Here is a 21,696-nt window from a genome sequence, read left to right as displayed (position 1 = left end):
TACATTGTTTGGTCTCGTTTAAATCATACACGTATAATCTATCTCACTGGCGTCCACAGTGGGGATAATAACGAATAAAAGCATCAAAAAGAAACAGACAAAACAGACACATTCAAAGATCACATTATGAATTACAGAGCGTGTAAAGCGTTGGTACTATAAACTTCTAAAGGGAGAGTTAATTGTAAGCGTTACTAGTCTGTAGTGCTAGAGTAAATTAACAAAAATCCTTACATCCGATACCTCATTACAGCTCGGCATTACTAACGTCAAACAATACAGTACGGGATTTAAAGGTGTATTTATTCTTATTTGTAACATGGATATTAAACTACACTATACTTGTTAGATAATCCCCTGAAAGTACTAGGGAGACAGCAGATCTGTGTTAGCTTTTTATTCTATTATCATCTACCGTCACATGGACACGTTAACATTATTCTATATATCTATCATTTTCTTTATTTCCTCCAAATATAAAGAGCTACAGAAATAAAGACTACAACATGTAAATCTCTAACAACATTGAAAGGAAAGAGAATGCACCAGGCTGACGACCACACCCTTTATACACACATACAAAAAATAATGTATTATAGAATTAATAGCACGCGTAGCATACCCCAATGTACACAGCGCAGTGATATAATTAGTACATTCGCAAGAAATAGTTCGTAATTCCGGATGAATAGACCTGTTTAAATACAAGTACAAAAGCGTTAGTTAGGTGAGAGACATATCGTAAAGAGATTATGAAATCTTAATGACAGGCTTGCTCATGTCACGCCGATTACAGCCCCGATATTTTGCTGGTACTGATCATAATGCCATGTACTGGTTCTATATGTTTGTTTGTTTTTGCTTAACGTCCTATTAACAAAGTTAACATGAGATAGAAACAAAACAATATCACATGTAAAAAAAAAACCAACGTGTGTGTGTGTGGGTGGGGTGGGGTGGATGTTTTCAAATGAATAATCCTTTATAATAAAGCAGCATTAGGTCACCCGTGGGCGTCTAGTGTAACATGATATAGAATATTTACTATCTATTTCTATATTCCACTACATTTCGGTAGAGACGTCTATATACACCCCTGCTTGTGGACTGTTCCCTGACATTGATTTAAATGGTTGACGTGTACCCGAGTCCGTCCTCAGCCATTCTTCCTATAGATCATATAGCGAACAATCGGAGGGCCGTACTCGTGGGGTACGTGGTCGATATCGTGTGTCACAGTATAGTGTTACAAAAAATAACAAGGATAAACATACACAGTCATCACGTGATAAAGAGGACACTGGACGAATCCGGTCACTGAACCCTGGTCTTGTGAACATGACCTCGGACCCCGAGCATGGAGAACGACACCTCCAACTCCGCCCTTGGAGAACATGACCCCGGACCTCACTTATACAGAACATGACCTCAGACCTCACTTATACAGAACATGACCTCAGACCTCACTTATACAGAACATGACCTCAGACCTCACTTATACAGAACAGGACCTTGGACCCCACTTATACAGAACATGACCTCAGACCTCACTTATACAGAACATGACCTTGGACCCCACTTATACAGAACATGACCTCAGACCTCACTTATACAGAACATGACCTCAGACCTCACTTATACAGAACATGACCTCAGACCTCACTTATACAGAACACGACCTCTGACCTCACTTATACAGAACATGACCTCTGACCCCACTTATACAGAACATGACCTCAGACCTCACTTATACAGAACATGACCTTGGACCCCACTTATACAGAACATGACCTCAGACCTCACTTATACAGAACATGACCTCTGACCTCACTGATACAGAACATGACCTCTGACCTCACTAATACAGAACATGACCTCTGACCTCACTTATACAGAACATGACCTCTGACCCCACTTATACAGAACATGACCTCGGACTCACTTATACAGAACACGACCTCTGACCTCACTTATACAGAACATGACCTCAGACCTCACTTATACAGAACATGACCTCGGACCTCACTTATACAGAACATGACCTCGGACCTCACTAATACAGAACATGACCTCTGACCTCACTAATACAGAACATGACCTCTGACCTCACTAATACAGAACAGGACCTCGGACCTCACTTATACAGAACATGACCTCGGACCTCACTTATAAAGAACACGACCTCGGACCTCACTAATACAGAACAGGACCTCGGACATCACTTATACAGAACATGACCTCGGACCTCACTTATACAGAACATGACCTCTGACCCCACTTATACAGAACATGACCTCGGACCCCACTTATACAGAACATGACCTCTGACCTCACTTATACAGAACATGACCTCTGACCTCACTTATACAGAACATGACCTCTAACCTCACTTATACAGAACAGGACCACGGACCCCACTTATACAGAACATGAACTCGGGCCCCTGACTTTGAGTACAAGACATTTAACCCCGCCCATATATAACTGGACATGAAAACGTCGGACCCTAGACTTGAAGAACTCGACCGACGGACTCCCCGGGTAATGTCACTTTCCTGCGTTACGTAGTATAGCAGGAAATATATGTCTGAGGGTTTCGTATTTAGTAGTTATGAATATTCATGGATAGGAGCGAGGTGCACGAGTTTTGCGTGAGGGTACACGTGTCTAGGAGAGTACAGGTGAGAATACAGGTGAGATAGTCATTCTAGCCAGAGACCCGCATGGCAGTACACCGTTCTAGTCTATATTGTATTTACATTTATATATACATGTAGGTAGGGTTAATGTTTGTATTGATATTATTACCACTTTTGTGTGAAGATACTGATAGGGGTAAGACGTCAAAAGGTTTTCCAGAGTTTTTGTCTCATTGAGTTTGACCTCTGGTTTTTAACCCTGGACGTTGCGCACAAGCACATGCTGTATATATGTGCTTATGGAGTGATTTGAAGCTTAGCTCAAATTTCATTAGTAAAGTGTGGGAGTGAGAGTAGACAATGTTGTATTGACACTGTATTATTACCAAATATGCTGCAAATAAAAGTCGGTCCATCAAGTCTCTCGGGCAGGCTACTTCCAAAAAGTATTTTGGTGTTGAGTTATATATATTATATATGGTTTGAGTATATCACAGACCCTCTTTATCAATGGAGTCATGTATACTATAATCCTACAGTAGTTACTCTCATTATGGACTATAAAAACAATCTAAGTAAGTGTGAGTGTATGTACATCTTCGTATACACTACTAGTATACACTATATAAGTTTCCTATATCGAATTTAGAGTTAAAAACAAAAACCAACAAAATAACCCTCCCTCTAAAAAAGTAAGTTAATCAATAAAGATGTGCTCTTTTGTTTTATCTCTACACGTCCTGATTATTAAATTGCCTTCATATAGATGAACATGTTCTCGCAGAGGTCAAATTTCTACAATTACCTGCGTGTTCATTCTTGGTTCTTTCATAACCACGTGGGTCGTCAATGCCGAGTAAACACAATACTACAGAATTTACCGTGGACCATTAGCGAATGCGTCTCGTAGTGTGATCGACGGCACTCGCACGGAAATAGTCAACTTTTGTCTATAGGTATGGCCTTTTACATCAAGTGATATATGTGTATTGGTGCACGACACTAGTACTGAGACACGGGTGGAACATTTTGGAGGTTTCGTTAATCAGGTACATATTGTGAAACATCCCGACTTGGACAGGTGAGTCTTGTTTATCAATGCCATTGATTGTGTTATGTGTACGGGTATAGTTACAGCTAACATTTTTAAAAATGTATTTGAAGTATTGAAGAATGTCGACATAGTCAGAATGTGGGTTAAGCAGGTTTGAGGGTTAGGAAGGTTTGACGAACAAGTGAATATATATATATGCATTATGGTGGTGCCATTACGGTACAACTTGTACATACGTGTAGTGCTTAATTGCCTGAGGGTACTCGTATTGTTGTTATCGGACTTGTACCGACCTTATCAGTGACCGCGTGGAGTCATAACATTACTCGCGTCTCTCGACCAATTGTGAGAGATCTATTGTTTGACCGACAACACATTTCCCAACAATAAGCAGGCATTGTTTTGGGAAACAGTCGTTCGTGTCAAATACAGGAAATGTATACCAACAGCATTGTTATAGTATAAGTATGTTTAATTCTCCTGAAAGTAATATCTTGTATTTTGTATATATGAGGGTTGGAGACTAACCATGTTCTACACTATAGGATGGTACAGTTGTAACTTTCATATATCCAGTGTGAAATTTAATTAATTATTAAGATGAGCAATTTGCTCATAAATACATGTATGCAGTACAATTATTTACTAATTAATTCAAGGCTCATGTGTAGCCTGATAATACCATAACTATTACAGACTAGTGTTAGTCTCTGAACTCCAAAAAATAAGTATGTGACATTGATAATCTATATATTTTAATCATTGTATAATTTAACAATAACGGATACCATAATTGATAGCTTTTAATAAATTTTAATCGTAATTAGTGTTTCATAAGCCAATAATGGCTGGATGTCAATATGTATTTTATTGTTCTTATGTACATTTTTTAATCAAGTATTGTATTAACATGTGACACTCAAATAAAATAAAACTTGAACTTGAACTTGTACATGTAGGTGGTCAATTATATATATATATATATATGATGTTCTTTGTCAGTTCCGCACAACACTTTATACACACAAACCCCTTCAATTCATAATCAGCCGTTTCATGTTTTATTCACTTTAAGCCTTACGGCTTATAAGCATACTAAAATATTACATCATATACTTTACAATCCTTAATATATAATACAAATTAATGAAAGATGGACAGCATTGATATAATTACTTTACATATACAGTAGATCTATCAAAATATATCATATTGGAAATAAATATTAAAGTAAGGTTACAGATGTTTGACATTTCTGAGCGGCAATATCGAATGGATAATTGAGTGGAGTATACAATAGTGTAGTCAGGGGATAGACGGCTTTAATGGTGGTAATACTATTAAAGTGTTAGAACGTCCTTATATAACTATTTACTACGGAAAACTTCATACTGTATGTCATCTTCAGTTTTACCCATCATTATTGGTGAACCACGTATACGTGTATATAAGACATGTACCCGTATACGTGTATATAACACATGTACCCCGTATACGTGTATATAAGACATGTACCCGTATACGTGTATATAAGACATGTACCCGTATACGTATATATAAGACATGTACCCGTATATGTGTATATAAGACATGTACCCGTATACGTGTATATAAGACATGTACCCGTATACGTATATATAAGACATGTACCCGTATATGTGTATATAAGGCATGTACCGTATACGTGTATATAAGACATGTACCCGTATACCTGTATATAAGACATGTACCCCGTATACGTGTATATAAGGCATGTACCCGTATACGTGTATATAAGACATGTACCCGTATACGCGTATATAAGACATGTACCCGTATACGTGTATATAAGACATGTACCCGTGTACGTGTATATAAGACATGTACCCCGTATACGTGTATATAAGACATGTACCCGTATACGTGTATATAAGACATGTACCCGTATACGTGTGTAATACATGTACCCCGTGTACGTGTATATAAGACATGTACCCGTATACGTGTATATAAGACATGTACCCGTATACGTGTATATAAGACATGTACCCGTATACGTGTATATAAGACATGTACCCGTATACGTGTATATAAGACATGTACCCGTATACGTGTATATAAGACATGTACCCGTATACCTGTATATAACACATGTACCCGTATACGTGTATATAAGACATGTACCCGTATATGTGTATATAACACATGTACCCGTATACGTGTATATAAGACATGCACCCGTACACGTGTATATAAGACATGTACCCGTATATGTGTATATATGACATGTACCCGTATACGTGTATATAAGACATGTACCCGTATACGTGTATATAAGACATGCACCCGTACACGTGTATATAAGACATGTACCCGTATATGTGTATATATGACATGTACCCGTATACGTGTATATAAGACATGTACCCGTATACGTGTATATATGACATGTACCCGTATACGTGTATATAAGACATGTACCCGTATACGTGTATATAAGACATGTACCCGTATATGTGTATATAAGACATGTACCCGTATATGTGTATATAAGACATGTACCCGTATACGTGTATATAAGACATGTACCTGTATACGTGTATATAAGACATGTACCCGTGTACGTGTATATAAGACATGTACCCGTGTACGTGTATATAAGACATGTACCTGTATATGTGTATATAAGACATGTACCCGTATACGTGTATATAAGACATGTACCCGTATACGTGTATATAAGACATGTACCCGTATATGTGTATATAAGACATGTACCCGTATACGTGTATATAACACATGTACCCGTATATGTGTATATAAGACATGTACCCGTATACGTGTATATAAGACATGTACCCCGTATACGTGTATATAAGACATGTACCCGTATATGTGTATATAAGACATGTACCCGTATATGTGTATATAAGACATGTACCCGTATACGTGTATATAAGACATGTACCCCGTATACGTGTATATAAGACATGTACCCGTATACGTGTATATAAGACATGTACCCGTATACGTGTATATAAGACATGTACCCGTATACGTGTATATAAGACATGTACCCGTATACGTGTATATAAGACATGTACCCCGTATACGTGTATATAAGACATGTACCCGTATACGTGTATATAAGACATGTACCCGTATACGTGTATATAAGACATGTACCCGTATACGTGTATATAACACATGTACCCGTATACGTGTATATAAGACATGTACCCGTATATGTGTATATAAGACATGTACCCGTATACGTGTATATAAGACATGTACCCGTATACGTGTATATAAGACATATACCCGTCTACGTGTATATAAGACATGTACCCGTATACGTGTATATAAGACATGTACCCCGTATACGTGTATGTAAGACATGTACCCGTATACGTGTATATAAGACATGTACCCCGTATACGTGTATGTAAGACATGTACCCGTATACGTGTATATAAGACATGTACCCGTATACGTGTATATAAGACATGTACCCCGTATACGTGTATGTAAGACATGTACCCGTATACGTGTATATAAGACATGTACCCGTGTACGTGTATATAAGACATGTACCCGTGTACGTGTATATAAGACATGTACCCGTATACGTGTATATAAGACATGTACCCGTATATGTGTATATAAGACATGTACCCGTATACGTGTATATAAGACATGTACCCGTATATGTGTATATAAGACATGTACCCGTATACGTGTATATAAGACATGTACCCGTATACGTGTATATAAGACATGTACCCGTATACGTGTATATAAGACATGTACCCGTGTACGTGTATATAAGACATGTACCCGTATACGTGTATATAAGACATGTACCCGTATATGTGTATATAAGACATGTACCCGTGTACGTGTATATAAGACATGTACCCGTATACGTGTATATAAGACATGTACCCCGTGTACGTGTATATAAGACATGTACCCGTATACCAGTATATAAGACATGTACCCCGTATACGTGTATATAAGACATGTACCCCGTATACGTGTATGTAACACATGTACCCGTATACGTGTATATAAGACATGTACCCGTATACGTGTATATAAGACATGTACCCGTATACGTGTATATAAGACATGTACCCGTATACGTGTATATAAGACATGTACCTGTATATGTGTATATAAGACATGTACCCGTGTACGTGTATATAAGACATGTACCCGTATACGTGTATATAAGACATGTACCCCGTGTACGTGTATATAAGACATGTACCCGTATACCTGTATATAAGACATGTACCCCGTATACGTGTATATAAGACATGTACCCCGTATACGTGTATGTAACACATGTACCCGTATACGTGTGACAGACGATGGCACCATCAGGCAGTATTTGTCTTGATTTTCACTCACACACCTTATTTACTGAGAGTACACACATCGATCCTATCCAGATTGTGACGTTGTTTAAACAAACTTTCAATGTCAACGTCTGTTTCTTGATAATACCAATTGATTTCTTGATAAAAGGACCAGTTCTTGATATTACCTACACAAATACATGTATAAGAAAGAATACGTCAAAGTTACTGTTATGGCACCCTTCCTTTGCTTGTTACAAGCTTCCGACTCCAGGAAATTTCCGTTATTTCCCCAGTTTTTTGGGGGTTTTTTTGTTTTACGTTTATTTCATGTCTTATTCACAGACATATTTATTATTAAATTGTGATCGCAGTTATCGGTTTGCCCAGTTCCTAACATGTGAAGTGCAAATAAAATTCATGTACACAAGCGATCTGTTAAAAGGTATTATTTCTTGCTGAATTTAGATATATTTTGATTGGTAAATATTTTTTTCTTTTCATTAATTGAAAAAAGCTTAATTAATTTTAAAAATGCTAGCTCACAAAATATATTTTACATCAACTCATATCACCCGGGTATATATATATATATATACATACATACATTCTTTTAATGAATTCTACTCAAAATTAAAAAGGCAATAACGTGTCGTTGTCAATGAGATGATAAATGCGACTGTACAGCGACTCCATAATGACCAGCTTTTTGCATGTTAGCCCATCCATTCGCGCCATAATGTGCTCGTCTGACCTTATTTCATTATTTTTTAAACAATATCTAACGTACCTGGTTGTCAGTGTCATGTCTACGTGATAACAATGCTTGTAATGTTACTATTGTTATCAAGAGTTATAGTCATCACTGTAACACTGCCATTGATTTTTATTGTTTCCTAGATAATTTGATGTTGAAGACCTCTTTACTCGTCCCTAAGTCCCTATAACCTTACAACCTTACAAGTTTAATCGAGATCAGCTGAGTATTGGATTTTTCGTTTTCTCCATTCTCTTTTTGGCTAGTTTAATTGCATGAGGCCTATGGCCGATATAGATCATAAATGTAGGTCAAAAATTCATTGTCTGCAACTGTGATTGGCTAGAATATTCCTACGTGACTCCTGTATGTATAATCTCTCAATTTCGTAGAGTATCTTACGTGACTCCTGTATGTATAATCTCTCAATCTCATAGGGTATCTTACTTGACTCCTGTTTGTATAATCTCTCAATCTCATATAGTATCTTACGTGACTCCTGTATGTATAATCTCTCAATCTCATAGAGTATCTTACGTGACACCTCTATGTATAATCTCTCAATCTCATAGAGTATCTCACGTGACTCCTGTATGTATAATCTCTCAATCTCATAGAGTATCTCACGTTACTCCTGTATGTATAATCTCTCAATCTCATAGAGTATCTCACGTGACTCCTGTATGTATAATCTCTCAATCTCATATAGTATCTTACGTGACTCCGGTATGTATAATCTCTCAATTCATATAGTATATCAAGTATGGACCACACTATTGTTCTTAGCCAGATTTAATCTACGTGAATGTGAAATGTTAGTCAAGTTAAGTTAGCAACAGTTATTGTTAAACTTTAGAGGGAAGACTCCGAAAATTGTTAGTAAAGTAGCAGATTAGGCATACCTGTTTAAATTTGGACAATTTATTTTGATATTTGCGAGAAAAAACCACACAAAACAGTTGTATGTCAATGATGTTCATAATTAAATAATAATAAAAAAAAAAAAAGAAAAAAAATCACCCAAAATTACTGTACAGACATGTTGAACAGATATAGCTGATTTTCACAAATTGAATCCATATACTTTTGAGTAATCATTGTTAGACCCCACAAAATATTGATGCCGACCTAGAATGATAACATGTCATCTGACTGAACTGTTCACCAATGGGATAACTTATATTACACCGATCGTTTGAAAAACAAACCAAACAAACACACGCGCCAAAAAAACGACAAATGTCCAAAAATAGAAATGATTATGATACATTGAATCAATACTGTCATTGTTACACTACACAAAAACATTGATGTCAGACTGCACTATGTCCATAGACTACCGAGGAAACAAAACCGTCAATCGATGTTTGACGGACGGACCCAGACGATATTCCATAATACATGTAGGGCATTTGAAATTCGACGTGCGTACACAAAGGGAGTTATGTATTGAATTTCTAATCAATGGATAATTTTGAAGTGTACACGCGTTTCCACAGACCAGTTTAAGGTAACCTACATTGTATCCCGTCGTCGAGTTCTGTTTGTGCACTTTTCACATTTCAAACTACTTCTCAAGTTTTATCGGTGGGATCTACCCAAAACTTGCTTTAAATAATCCTAAAAGTTCCTGGCCAAGTCCTGTTAACTTCGTTGTTGATTCGGAATCCAAGATGGCCGCCAAGACTGCAATTTTGAAAATCCCATTTCAAAATCTCTTCTGGATAAATCAGTAGGATTTAGATGTAAATGGCCAGGAATAATTCTGAGATGGTCCTGGTCAGGTGTTGATATTCTTCAAACTGGTTTTGATTCTCAAACGGAATCCTTCATCAGTACCAAATTATATTACTAATATGTATACTACATCAGTACCACATTACATTACTAGTGAGTATACTACATCAGTACTACATTACATTACTAGTATGTATACTACATCAGTACTACATTACATTACTAGTATGTATACTACATCAGTACTACATTACATTACTAGTATGTATACTACATCAGTACTACATTACATTACTAGTATGTATACTACATCAGTATCACATTACATTACTAGTGAGTATGTATACTACATCAGTACCACATTACATTACTAGTGAGTATGTATACTACATCAGTACCACATTACATTACTAGTATGTATACTACATCAGTACCACATTACATTACTAGTATGTATACTACATCAGTACCACATTACATTACTAGTATGTATACTACATCAGTACCACATTACATTACTAGTGAGTATACTACATCAGTACCACATTACATTACTAGTGAGTATACTACATCAGTACCACATTACATTACTAGTATGTATACTACATCAGTACCACATTACATTACTAGTATGTATACTACATCAGTACCACATTACATTACTAGTATGTATACTACATCAGTACCACATTACATTACTAGTATGTATACTACATCAGTACCACATTACATTACTAGTATGTATACTACATCAGTACCACATTACATTACTAGTATGTATACTACATCAGTACCACATTACATTACTAGTATGTATACTACATCAGTACCACATTACATTACTAGTATGTATACTACATCAGTACCACATTACATTACTAGTATGTATACTACATCAGTACCACATTACATTACTAGTATGTATACTACATCAGTACCACATTACAGTACTAGTATGTATACTACATCAGTATCACATTACATTACTAGTATGTATACTACATCAGTACCACATTACATTACTAGTATGTATTCTACATCAGTACCACATTACGTTACTAGTATGTATACTACATCAGTTCCACATTACAGTACTAGTATGTATACTACATCAGTATCACATTACAGTACTAGTATGTATACTACATCAGTACCACATTACGTTACTAGTATGTATTCTACATCAGTACCACATTACATTACTAGTGAGTATACTACATCAGTATCACATTACATTACTAGTATGTATACTACATCAGTACCACATTGCATTACTAGTATGTATACTACATCAGTATCACATTACATTACTAGTATGTATACTACATCAGTACCACATTACATTACTAGTGAGTATACTACATCAGTACCACATTACATTACTAGTATGTATACTACATCAGTACCACGTTACATTACTAGTATGTATACTACATCAGTACCACATTACATTACTAGTATGTATACTACATCAGTGCCACATTACATTACTAGTATGTATACTACATCAGTACTACATTACATTACTAGTGAGTATACTACATCAGTACCACGTTACATTACTAGTATGTATACTACATCAGTACCACATTACATTACTAGTATGTATACTACAACATCAGTACCACATTACATTACTAGTATGTATACTACATCAGTACCACGTTACATTACTAGTATGTATACTACATCAGTACCACATTACATTACTAGTGAGTATACTACATCAGTACCACATTACATTACTAGTATGTATACTACATCAATACCACATTACATTACTAGTATGTATACTATATCAGTACCACATTACATTACTAGTAGGTATACTACATCAGTACCACGTTACATTACTAGTATGTATACTACATCAGTACCACATTACATTACTAGTATGTATACTACATCAGTACCACATTACATTACTAGTATGTATACTACATCAGTACCACATTACATTACTAGTATGTATACTACATCAGTACCACATTACATTACTAGTATGTATACTACATCAGTACCACATTACATTATTAGTATGTATACTACATCAGTACCACATTACATTACTAGTATGTATACTACATCAGTACCACATTACATTACTAGTGAGTATACTACATCAGTACCACATTACATTACTAGTGAGTTTACTACATCAGTACCACATTACAATACCCTCCGGCCTCGTGCAATAGAACATCGGTCGATTACAAGTTCCTCGAGTCAAATATTCTGGACTATTCATTAGACACGCATGATATATTTGCATAATATGTAACGCACCTAAGAGAAATTGTGTAAAGAAAAACGCATGTTGTAAATTTTGCCGAAATATTTATTGTGTTTGTCTCCAAGAATTAAAGTTCATTAAAATAAGGTTGACCAGGTTGCTACATGAACTAGGAAGTGTAAAAGGAAGGAGTGCTGAAAATACCCTGCCGTGCCGGGCTTCGAACTGACGACCTTTAGCTCTCAAGGCAAACAGTCTACCACTAGGCTAAAGGGAAATTCCCCCCAAGCATGAGCTAGTACATTCGTAAGCTTAAGGTGACCTTGTTCTCCCCACTTTTACAGAAGTAGCCCATGTTTGAATTTTAATTCAACTTATATTAAATCTCTTGTTTTCATTTTGTTATAGGTTGACGAGTGCAAAACAGCAAGAAGCACATTTTCGATGTGAAAAATCCCAAATCACAGGGACGAATGAAGACATCGTGGAAGGAGTGCCTACTCCCTGATCTGATCAGATACTCTCGCGAGATAACGTGATTAATCTCGCTGTAATGTGACATGACTCTATTCGACTGATTCCGTACGTCCAAACTGTTTTTCAGGGTAATAAAGAAAAGGTTCTCAATTACCATAGGTACAACATGAAAGTTTTAGTAGCAGGTGCTCGTTACGTCGGCATGTTTGGAATGCGTCGTATCAAAAAGCTTATAGGACTAATGATTCTCGGTGGCTTACTTATGATATATGGCTATTTTAAATACTTCCAGGAGCCTCTTTACGTGTTCATGCACAACGATATCCACAGCCAGTGTGTTCTACCCAATATTGACCCTAATGATCCTACTATCATGAAATTCTACAACTGGCATCCGCCACCCCTCGTCTGTGATCCATCACCAACTCTCACCATTGTTGACGATTCCGGGCTCTTAAGGTTCAACGAAAGTGTATATAACCCATCAAACAATGCCGCCAAGTTAAATTGTGTCTACAGCATTGTTTCTCTTGTTCATGATTTCAAAGTGAAATTTGAGGCTGAGACAGCGTTCACTGGACCGGTCGACGTGCCAGCTGATGCTTTTGTGGTACGGTGTCGAAATCCTGCCGGACAAATTGTTTATGAAAACGTTCACCAGAAAATAGATAGAAAAACTAAAGAAAAAACCAGAGAAATCAAAGATGAAACAGATAATGATCTCAGTGTTCTTATGTTTGGGATAGACTCTGTTTCTCGATTAGCAGCTATTCGGAAACTTCCTAAAACAGTAAAATATTTAACGGAAACCCTCGGGGGTTATGTGTTCCAAGGATACAACAAGGTGGGGGATCACACCTTCCCTAATCTGTTAGCATTGCTGTGTGGGAAAACCCAGTTTGGTTTTCCAAATGTCGACCTGGATTCGGATTTCGCTGACAAATATCCTTTTATCTGGTACGATTTCGAAAAGAAAGGTTATGCCACGTTGCATGGCGAAGACTGGCCGGAAATTGCTACTATAAATCAAGTGATGAAGAAGGGATTCGAAAAACCGCCAACAACTCATTACAGCCGATCTTATTGGCTGGCGATGAGGAAAATCCAACCAATGCAATACACGATAGATCAGGTGTTCATGTTCCTGGAATCTAAGGCGATGAAGCTTCGGAAATCCTCGTCACTTTGTTACGGAAACCGTCCCAATCACATGTTGATAGTCGACCACTTCAAACAGTTTGTACAGGCATATAAAGGAAAACGAAAATTCGCATTCACATGGCTCAACGAATTGGCTCACAATTATGTTAACTTTCTAGAATATGGTGATAATGATTTTATGGAATTTGTGAAATGGTTACACTTGGAAGGTCACTTGAACAGAACCGTTTTGCTTTTCTTCAGTGATCACGGGTCGAGAGTGGACGAAATACGAAACACGTATATAGGGCGTATCGAGGATAGGATGCCATTCGTGTCCGTAGTAATACCTGAAGTATTGAAAAAGAAATATCCATCTATTGCTGAAAATTTAAGAGCAAATGAACGCAGACTTGTTACAACATTTGATACATACGCAGCAATTCGTGAAGTATTAAACAATAAGTATGTAGATTTAACGAGTGAGTTCAACGAACGTTCACCACAGGCTGTGAGTATATTTAAGCGTATACCGGAAGTTAGGTCATGCGCAGACGCAATGATCCCGGAACATTATTGTGCGTGCTATTCATCACAAGTTGTTAATAAAACAGAACCAATTCTCAATGTTATTGCTGAATTCGTATTACAAACTATTAATGATTTCCTAATTCCAGTACGTAACAAGTGTGCCAAGCTATCTATAGATTCTATCATGGAGGCGAGGATTGTTAAAAATAGCCTCGAACGAAAAGCAGATAGAGAAATTAAGTTTACATTCCGTAATTGGATTACGTCACCAGAACAAAAAGACGATACGAAATATCTGATTTACCTGAGAACCACGCCCGGAAATGCGACATTTGAAGCTTCCGTTCTGCGCACTCCGGATGGTAGACTTAAGGTAATTGACGACATTAGTCGGACAAACCGGTACGGAACCCAGTCCAAGTGTGTCGCCGATAGATTTCTCAAAGGGTACTGCTTCTGTACAGTGGACGAAGTAGAAACCGTGATATGAAGTGTTGGCTTTATCTGGTATCATTAGTGGATACTATTTTTTTACTAGATTGGTGAGATTGTATCATTATAGAGTTTGTACTGAACACATAACCTAATTTATCCGGCACTGTAGACTTCTGTGTAGCGTAATTTTATACAATTTACTAATTTTTACTTATTTTTCTGATCGTTGACCAAGATATCATGACTTACATTTTGATTCACACAAATGTCGTTCAATACACTGAATGGTATTCGGTGTTTCGGTTAACTTATCCAAAACCATGTAGGACACACCCTTTTGGTCAGATCAGAGACTCGATATACACGTCTCTGGTCAGATTGATCTGTCTATTCTGACCCTTTGTTGAATACAGCCATAGGTCTAACTGATAACTGAGGGCTAAAACATGGCTAATATATGTAAATGTACGAGGCATTTCGGATGATAACTACCCGGAATCCTCGGAATCGTACGTATACTTACTCTGCCGTTTAAATATACTGATGGTGACAGCAGAAATAAATTTCAACACATATCTTATTAGATAGGATGTCAAATTACCGATTGATCGGATAAAACGCATGTCCGGGGGTGAAATCGATTACTTGTCTGGTATAGTGTTGTGCAAGTCTTGAATTTATTTCATATGTATAAACTAATCCAGAGTTATGGAATTGAAAAAAACTGCCACTTATATACTTGTACATGGTGAAAGATGAAAATGAATCCAAAAATATACCCCTGAGCTATACTGTTGAATTGAATGTGTACATGTACATGTTTGTTATTTATTATGAAAATTATGGTTGTTTAATAAATTAGCATTGTTCAGAAATGGTTGCTTGATAAATCGTTACCTTCTACTGCTTCGTTGAAGTTATTATCGTTGTATATATAACGCTGTTGTCGAGTTTTTATTTTTCTTTATGTATTACTTCGTCTGTAGGGTTCTTATTTAACTGTTTTGCACATAATTAATAATATATAGATATTGAGTTGGCATCACAATGGGCATTTGAGTGACACCGAAGGCAGTGGGACGGTATGTACAAATTGTAAAGGAATAATCATCCATGTAGGCCTTGGTGCGCAGGCGTCTGTTTCTGATTATTCTTTATATTAACCCCTGCTGTAGATATAGTAGAGTAGCTATATAGGGGGCTAATATTTTCCCCTATAAATATTGACCAGATACAGACCTCTGTGCTGGGTCCATATCACCTCGGGGTGTCTGTGCTGTATAACGCACCCAAACGTTTTAGATATCTACAGACAGTTTTTGGCTATCCTTTACATAGCAGTGTCATTTCTTTTACACATATTTGTTCCTTTGTGTATTTTTGTTGATATATTATGGTATGACATGTACCAATATTTTACCAATTCAAGTTTTGTGTAAATTCCCCAGACTGTCTTCTCTTACAAATATAAAATTGTCATAACATGAGCTCGTGTATAGGAAAAGTATTTATTTAAAATGTAATGTTCTCAGGTTTACGACTACTCGTAACATTGATCTAATATATCAGAATTACCTCCCTTTGTCTACGTGCTAATCATCACTTTATTCTCTGCCGGTGTTTATACAATGTATTTCAAACTGATGTTCATATCAAAGGAATAGTGTTTTCCTGTGCGCTATGAGATTAACTATATTCTATTTTTGAAGAAATCGTTTATGCATGAACTTGATTAAATTAAGTCAGACGGAAGTAAACAGTTTATAAAAGCTGATCCAGACTTTCCGGGTAGATACATTTTACCCTTGTTTTACACGTTCGGGTGATGTGTCGAGTTGAACAAATACCCGGCGTAGTTTGTGTAAGTGTGTATGTGTATAGAGTGTCATAGCTCACCATTTTTATATTTTCTAATTAACAAGTTGAATTTCGTTTTCATTGTTATTTCTTGGAAGGCTTTACAGCCATCATACATAGTTGTATTTCCCCGAGGCCCTTTTGATTCGATAATTTTTATAATAGAGATCTACTACATTTCTTAACCATTTTCATTGAAACATGGTAGGCTTTACAGCCATGTTTTGTCGTTGTGTTTCCTGACATTTCGATTTTACTATTTTTGCAAAAAAATATCTTTTGTTTTTTTCATTATTTTGACCTGAGATCCTACATGTTTCGTATGATTTCATTGAAACTTGGAAGGCCTTATAATTATGATATCGAATAGCTTTAATGAGTTGGAGACTACTTAGGTAATTCCATATTTTTGTTTTTTCTCAAACTAGTCTGAACATTGACTTTGTAGTGGGAGTAAAGTTGAGGGTTAAAGCATGGCCCTTGTAAACTCTCCTAACGTGATATCATCTTCCAATGCACGATAGAATACAAAGATCACGATATGACATTCGACGGACGTATATTGTTCCTACCCATAGTACTCTTGTTTTACATCGAGTAAAATTGTGTCCACCTAGTGGTTAAGATGTCCCGACATATTATCACCAGGAATCCACCACTGACTCACGAGTTTCCCTCCGTCTCAAAAACCTGGCACGTCCTTAAATGAGTGGCTGTTAATGGGACGTCAGAACACACTGGGAGTCTATCTCCGGTCCGCCTGTAGTTATTTATGATATATACCAAAACATCTAATTTGTTGCACGACTTCGGACATCATACCTTACATGCTGTTATGTCGTGTTTGAATGACATGGTAGGATTTCTTGTTGTTAGGTTTTTATTTACATTGTATTGTTTTAATGAGAGAGATTATGTATCACACAAACTAGAGAGAATATCAGGTACGAGAACTTTTGATAACTGTATAATATGGATGATTTTATGTTTCCCAATATTAACGGGTATTGTAAGTGTGCTGATCTATCAGATTCACAAAACGCATTTTATTGATAATAAATCAAATGAAATATTTACCATGGAGTCAAAACAAACCTGAAGGAATGAGAGATTATGACATGATCGCGTGAGACTGATTGATGAAATAGACATATGGAAGTAATTTTGAAATAAACTATGACAATAAATCTTCGATATTTGAGTTTTTATTCATTTGTTTTTCGCATTAGCCATATGAGTGAGTCAAGGAAACACCAGTAGTAATAGAGAACAATACACAAGGAAAGGATCAATCTAAATATCTAGGTGTTGGGGTGGGTGGTCACTTGATGGGTGTGTAATATATATAATGGTTAAATGTTACCATATAGTTGGATAGAACAGTTCCCTCAACGTAAAAGGGTCCCCAATAAATCACCTCTTACGACACACTGTGACATACAGCAGACATACTAATACTCTTGACTCTTGGGTCTTACCGAGTCACGTACAGAGACATTGCCATATGAAGAATTAAATAACTAACACAGGGCCCGGCAAAAGCACTCGTCCGCTCGTCCTGACGAGTAGATTTTCCCGACGAACGAGTGGTTTTAATTGTCAACTAGTCCGTCGGACGAGTAGAATTTCTCTATGTTATTTCAGTATTCGTTAATAAAATTGCTTAAAATTTGATGCATTGTTAGTTATGTATTCTTTTTTGTGCCATTATTACGAAAAATAGCAAAATTTCTGCATGATAGCAGGTAAGTAGGCCTATCTTCGTCTGTAAATCGGAAGTCATGTACGATGACCGATAACCTCTGAGTGTTCCGGGTGACATGTAAGTATAATGGGTGTTGTCCGAGGATGTCTGCATAAAAATGGCTTAACGAAAATTGGATTGTTATTTTTATTGTCAGTCAACCTAAAAAAATAGGATGACTGTACTAGTTGTGTTGAGACGACTGATTCAAATGAAAATGGTAACCATTATGATCTCTAACAAATAATTAATTAAGTCACTGCTATATTTTATACTGGTTCATCGAAAACTTTCTCACAATTTCTCGCGTAATGTGACCTATTTCCCGAAGTTTACATTAGCTACATTCCTGTATTAGTTGAATCATCGGTCTTTCTATCGATGGATTAAAACTTTACTAACGTAATGAACATTATAAGATCGATCGTAAATGTATTGAATACAATTGGTAAACAGCCATGTGAAAAATGAGAATGTTGTATAGCAGATAATTCTGAAATTTTTTGGACAAGTGAATTCTTTGTTCGGACGAGTACTTTAATTCAGGCCACTAGTCCGATGGACGAGTGCTTTTGAAAGTTTTTCCTGGGCCCTGCTAACAAGATTGACCAATCCAGTCGGAACGTTGAACTTGTAAACATATAAACATTCAAAGACCATCCTCGTATTCTCATAGCCGCATGACGGTGTTTTCATCGGGATCTTGTTTCATCCGACAATTCCAGCTTAGATGGAATAATGAGATGAAATAATGTCACAAACACGCCCATTTAAACACGATTCCCCTATTTACTAGTACAACATTTTTGGGTTGAAAAACGGCAAATGTTATTGATGGTATCTCTGTGTGGATTGTTGCTTCAAGTGTACATGATTGTCCTGACGAAAACACCGTCAAAGTTCGAGTAAACCAGGATGGTCTTGAATGTTTCAAACAAACACATATTCTGTGAGTAATCTATTGCCAGTCAAAGAATCTTGGATGCATCAGATGTGCTATCGGCCATATCGATAAATGGGAAGTAGCGGGATAAGAGTAAAAAGTAAGACAGACCTACCGAAAAACGAGAGATGCGTCCGCCATCTTGGTGTTCTCTTAGTTTATGACGTAGTTTCCCAACCGTGATATTGCTGACCTTACACTGAGCCATTTGTAAAATAAAATATATATTTATATAAATACGAAATTACACACAAGTTGAATATGGTAGCAGTATCTCGGTGTCCTATTGTCATCGTTCAATTGTTGTTTTTGTTTAGGACTGAATTTCTCCTAAAGCCTCGTTTTCATCCATGTTCCTTACCATATAAATTCTTGAATTTTTTCCTCTTGGATTTGGTTTGTTAAGGAACTTTCCATGAATTCTTTAACTCTTTCGTGTGGAATTTGTTTAGTTAAGGAACTTTCATGAATTCTTTAATGCTTCTCTCTCGGATTTGTTTAGTTTGGGAACTTTCTATAATTCTTTAATGCTTCTCTCTCGAATTTGTTTAGTTAAAGAACTTTCTATGAATTCTTTAATGCTTCTCTCTCGGATTTGTTTAGTTTAGGAACTTTCCATAATTCTTTAATGCTTCTTTCTCGGATTTGTTTAGTTTGGGAACTTTCCATACTTCTTTAATGCTTCTTTCTCGGATTTGTTTAGTTAAGGAACTTTCCATGAATTCTTTAATGCTTCTCTCTCGGATTTGTTAAGTTTAGGAACTTTCCATGAATTCTTTAATGCTTCTCTCTCGGATTTGTTTAGTTAAGGAACTTTCCATGAATTCTTAAATGCTTTCCTGTGGGATTTGTTTAGTTAAGGAACTTTTCCAAAAAAATCTGTGTTGCTTTCCTCTTAGTGTTGTTTAGTGAAGGAACTTTCCATAAATTCTTTAATGCTTTCGTCTGGGAGTGGTTGAGTTAAGGACTATTTATGCAACTGGGACCAAGAAACACACAAAAAGGGAGTCTACCAATTTCTTCAATGTCATGTTTATTTTCGCCGTCACATTATTTTAAAGTTAACAGTGAACATCAGCTGTGGATAACCGATATATAACAATAAAACAGACCCTCTCTCACATACATAAACCAAATTTACAGTGTGTACGGGAACCATTACACTTGTATTAATTACGTATAATAATACAAATATTTATCTGCCTTGCCATGTATACTATATCACTACATCATAAGTGAGTAATGTTATGTGGTAGTAATGTACAAAGACAACATGAATCGCGTGCTTCATTAAATTTGCCTTTGTCCAGTTGACATTCATCAGCCCATAGTTTCCAACTGAAAGCGTTCAATGCTTAAATAATCACACATATATATTTACATCTTTCCCTTCTTCAGCTTAGTAAACTCGGACTGCGTATAAATAAGCGTATACGCAGTGAAAAAGGCTCAGTGGGAATCGGTAATATATAATTATGACGTTGTCTATTTGTGACGTTACCGGAACGTCAACTAGACGGCGCCATTTTGAAAGGACCGATCAACGCAATTTTAGTGTTTTCTCCTGTTACCTGGTGATCTCTGCACAAAAAGCTAATGTCAAATGAGTATTTTGTCAAAAACTTAACTGAATATTTCAGAAATGGGTGCATAGTTAACTTCTCCACAACGTAAGCTAATGACAAATGGCTGAAGCGTACAGTTTCTAGAGAACGCTTGACCATGTCACTACTAACTCTATGTCAATACACGCTGTGCTAGACAACCATACTTAATCTGAGACGGAAATTGTGGATTGTGAATACA

The 21,696-nt window shown here is 36.4% G+C and overlaps 1 protein-coding gene across 1 annotated transcript; it reads left to right on the top strand.

Moving 5' to 3' along the window:
* The first annotated feature begins 3,498 nt into the window (after positions 1–3,498).
* LOC117341937 lies at positions 3,499–16,896 on the top strand. Its single transcript, XM_033903813.1, has 2 exons — positions 3,499–3,720; positions 13,172–16,896. Exon 2 carries the CDS (start codon positions 13,407–13,409, stop codon positions 15,399–15,401), a length of 1,995 nt encoding a protein of 664 aa, XP_033759704.1. The 5' UTR covers positions 3,499–3,720; positions 13,172–13,406; the 3' UTR covers positions 15,402–16,896.
* Positions 16,897–21,696: the final 4,800 nt, after the last annotated feature.

This window comes from Pecten maximus, chromosome 14, assembly GCF_902652985.1.
Source record: "Pecten maximus chromosome 14, xPecMax1.1, whole genome shotgun sequence".
In the NCBI taxonomy this organism is placed as follows: Eukaryota; Metazoa; Mollusca; class Bivalvia; order Pectinida; family Pectinidae; genus Pecten; species Pecten maximus.
Note: the sequence above shows the minus strand (reverse complement) of the source record. Positions and strands in the feature narration are given on the sequence as shown.

Excerpts from the sequence above, each read along its gene's own strand:
- LOC117341937 (XM_033903813.1), top strand. The coding sequence starts at position 13,407 with ATGAAAGTTTTAGTAGCAGGTGCTCGTTACGTCGGCATGTTTGGAATG.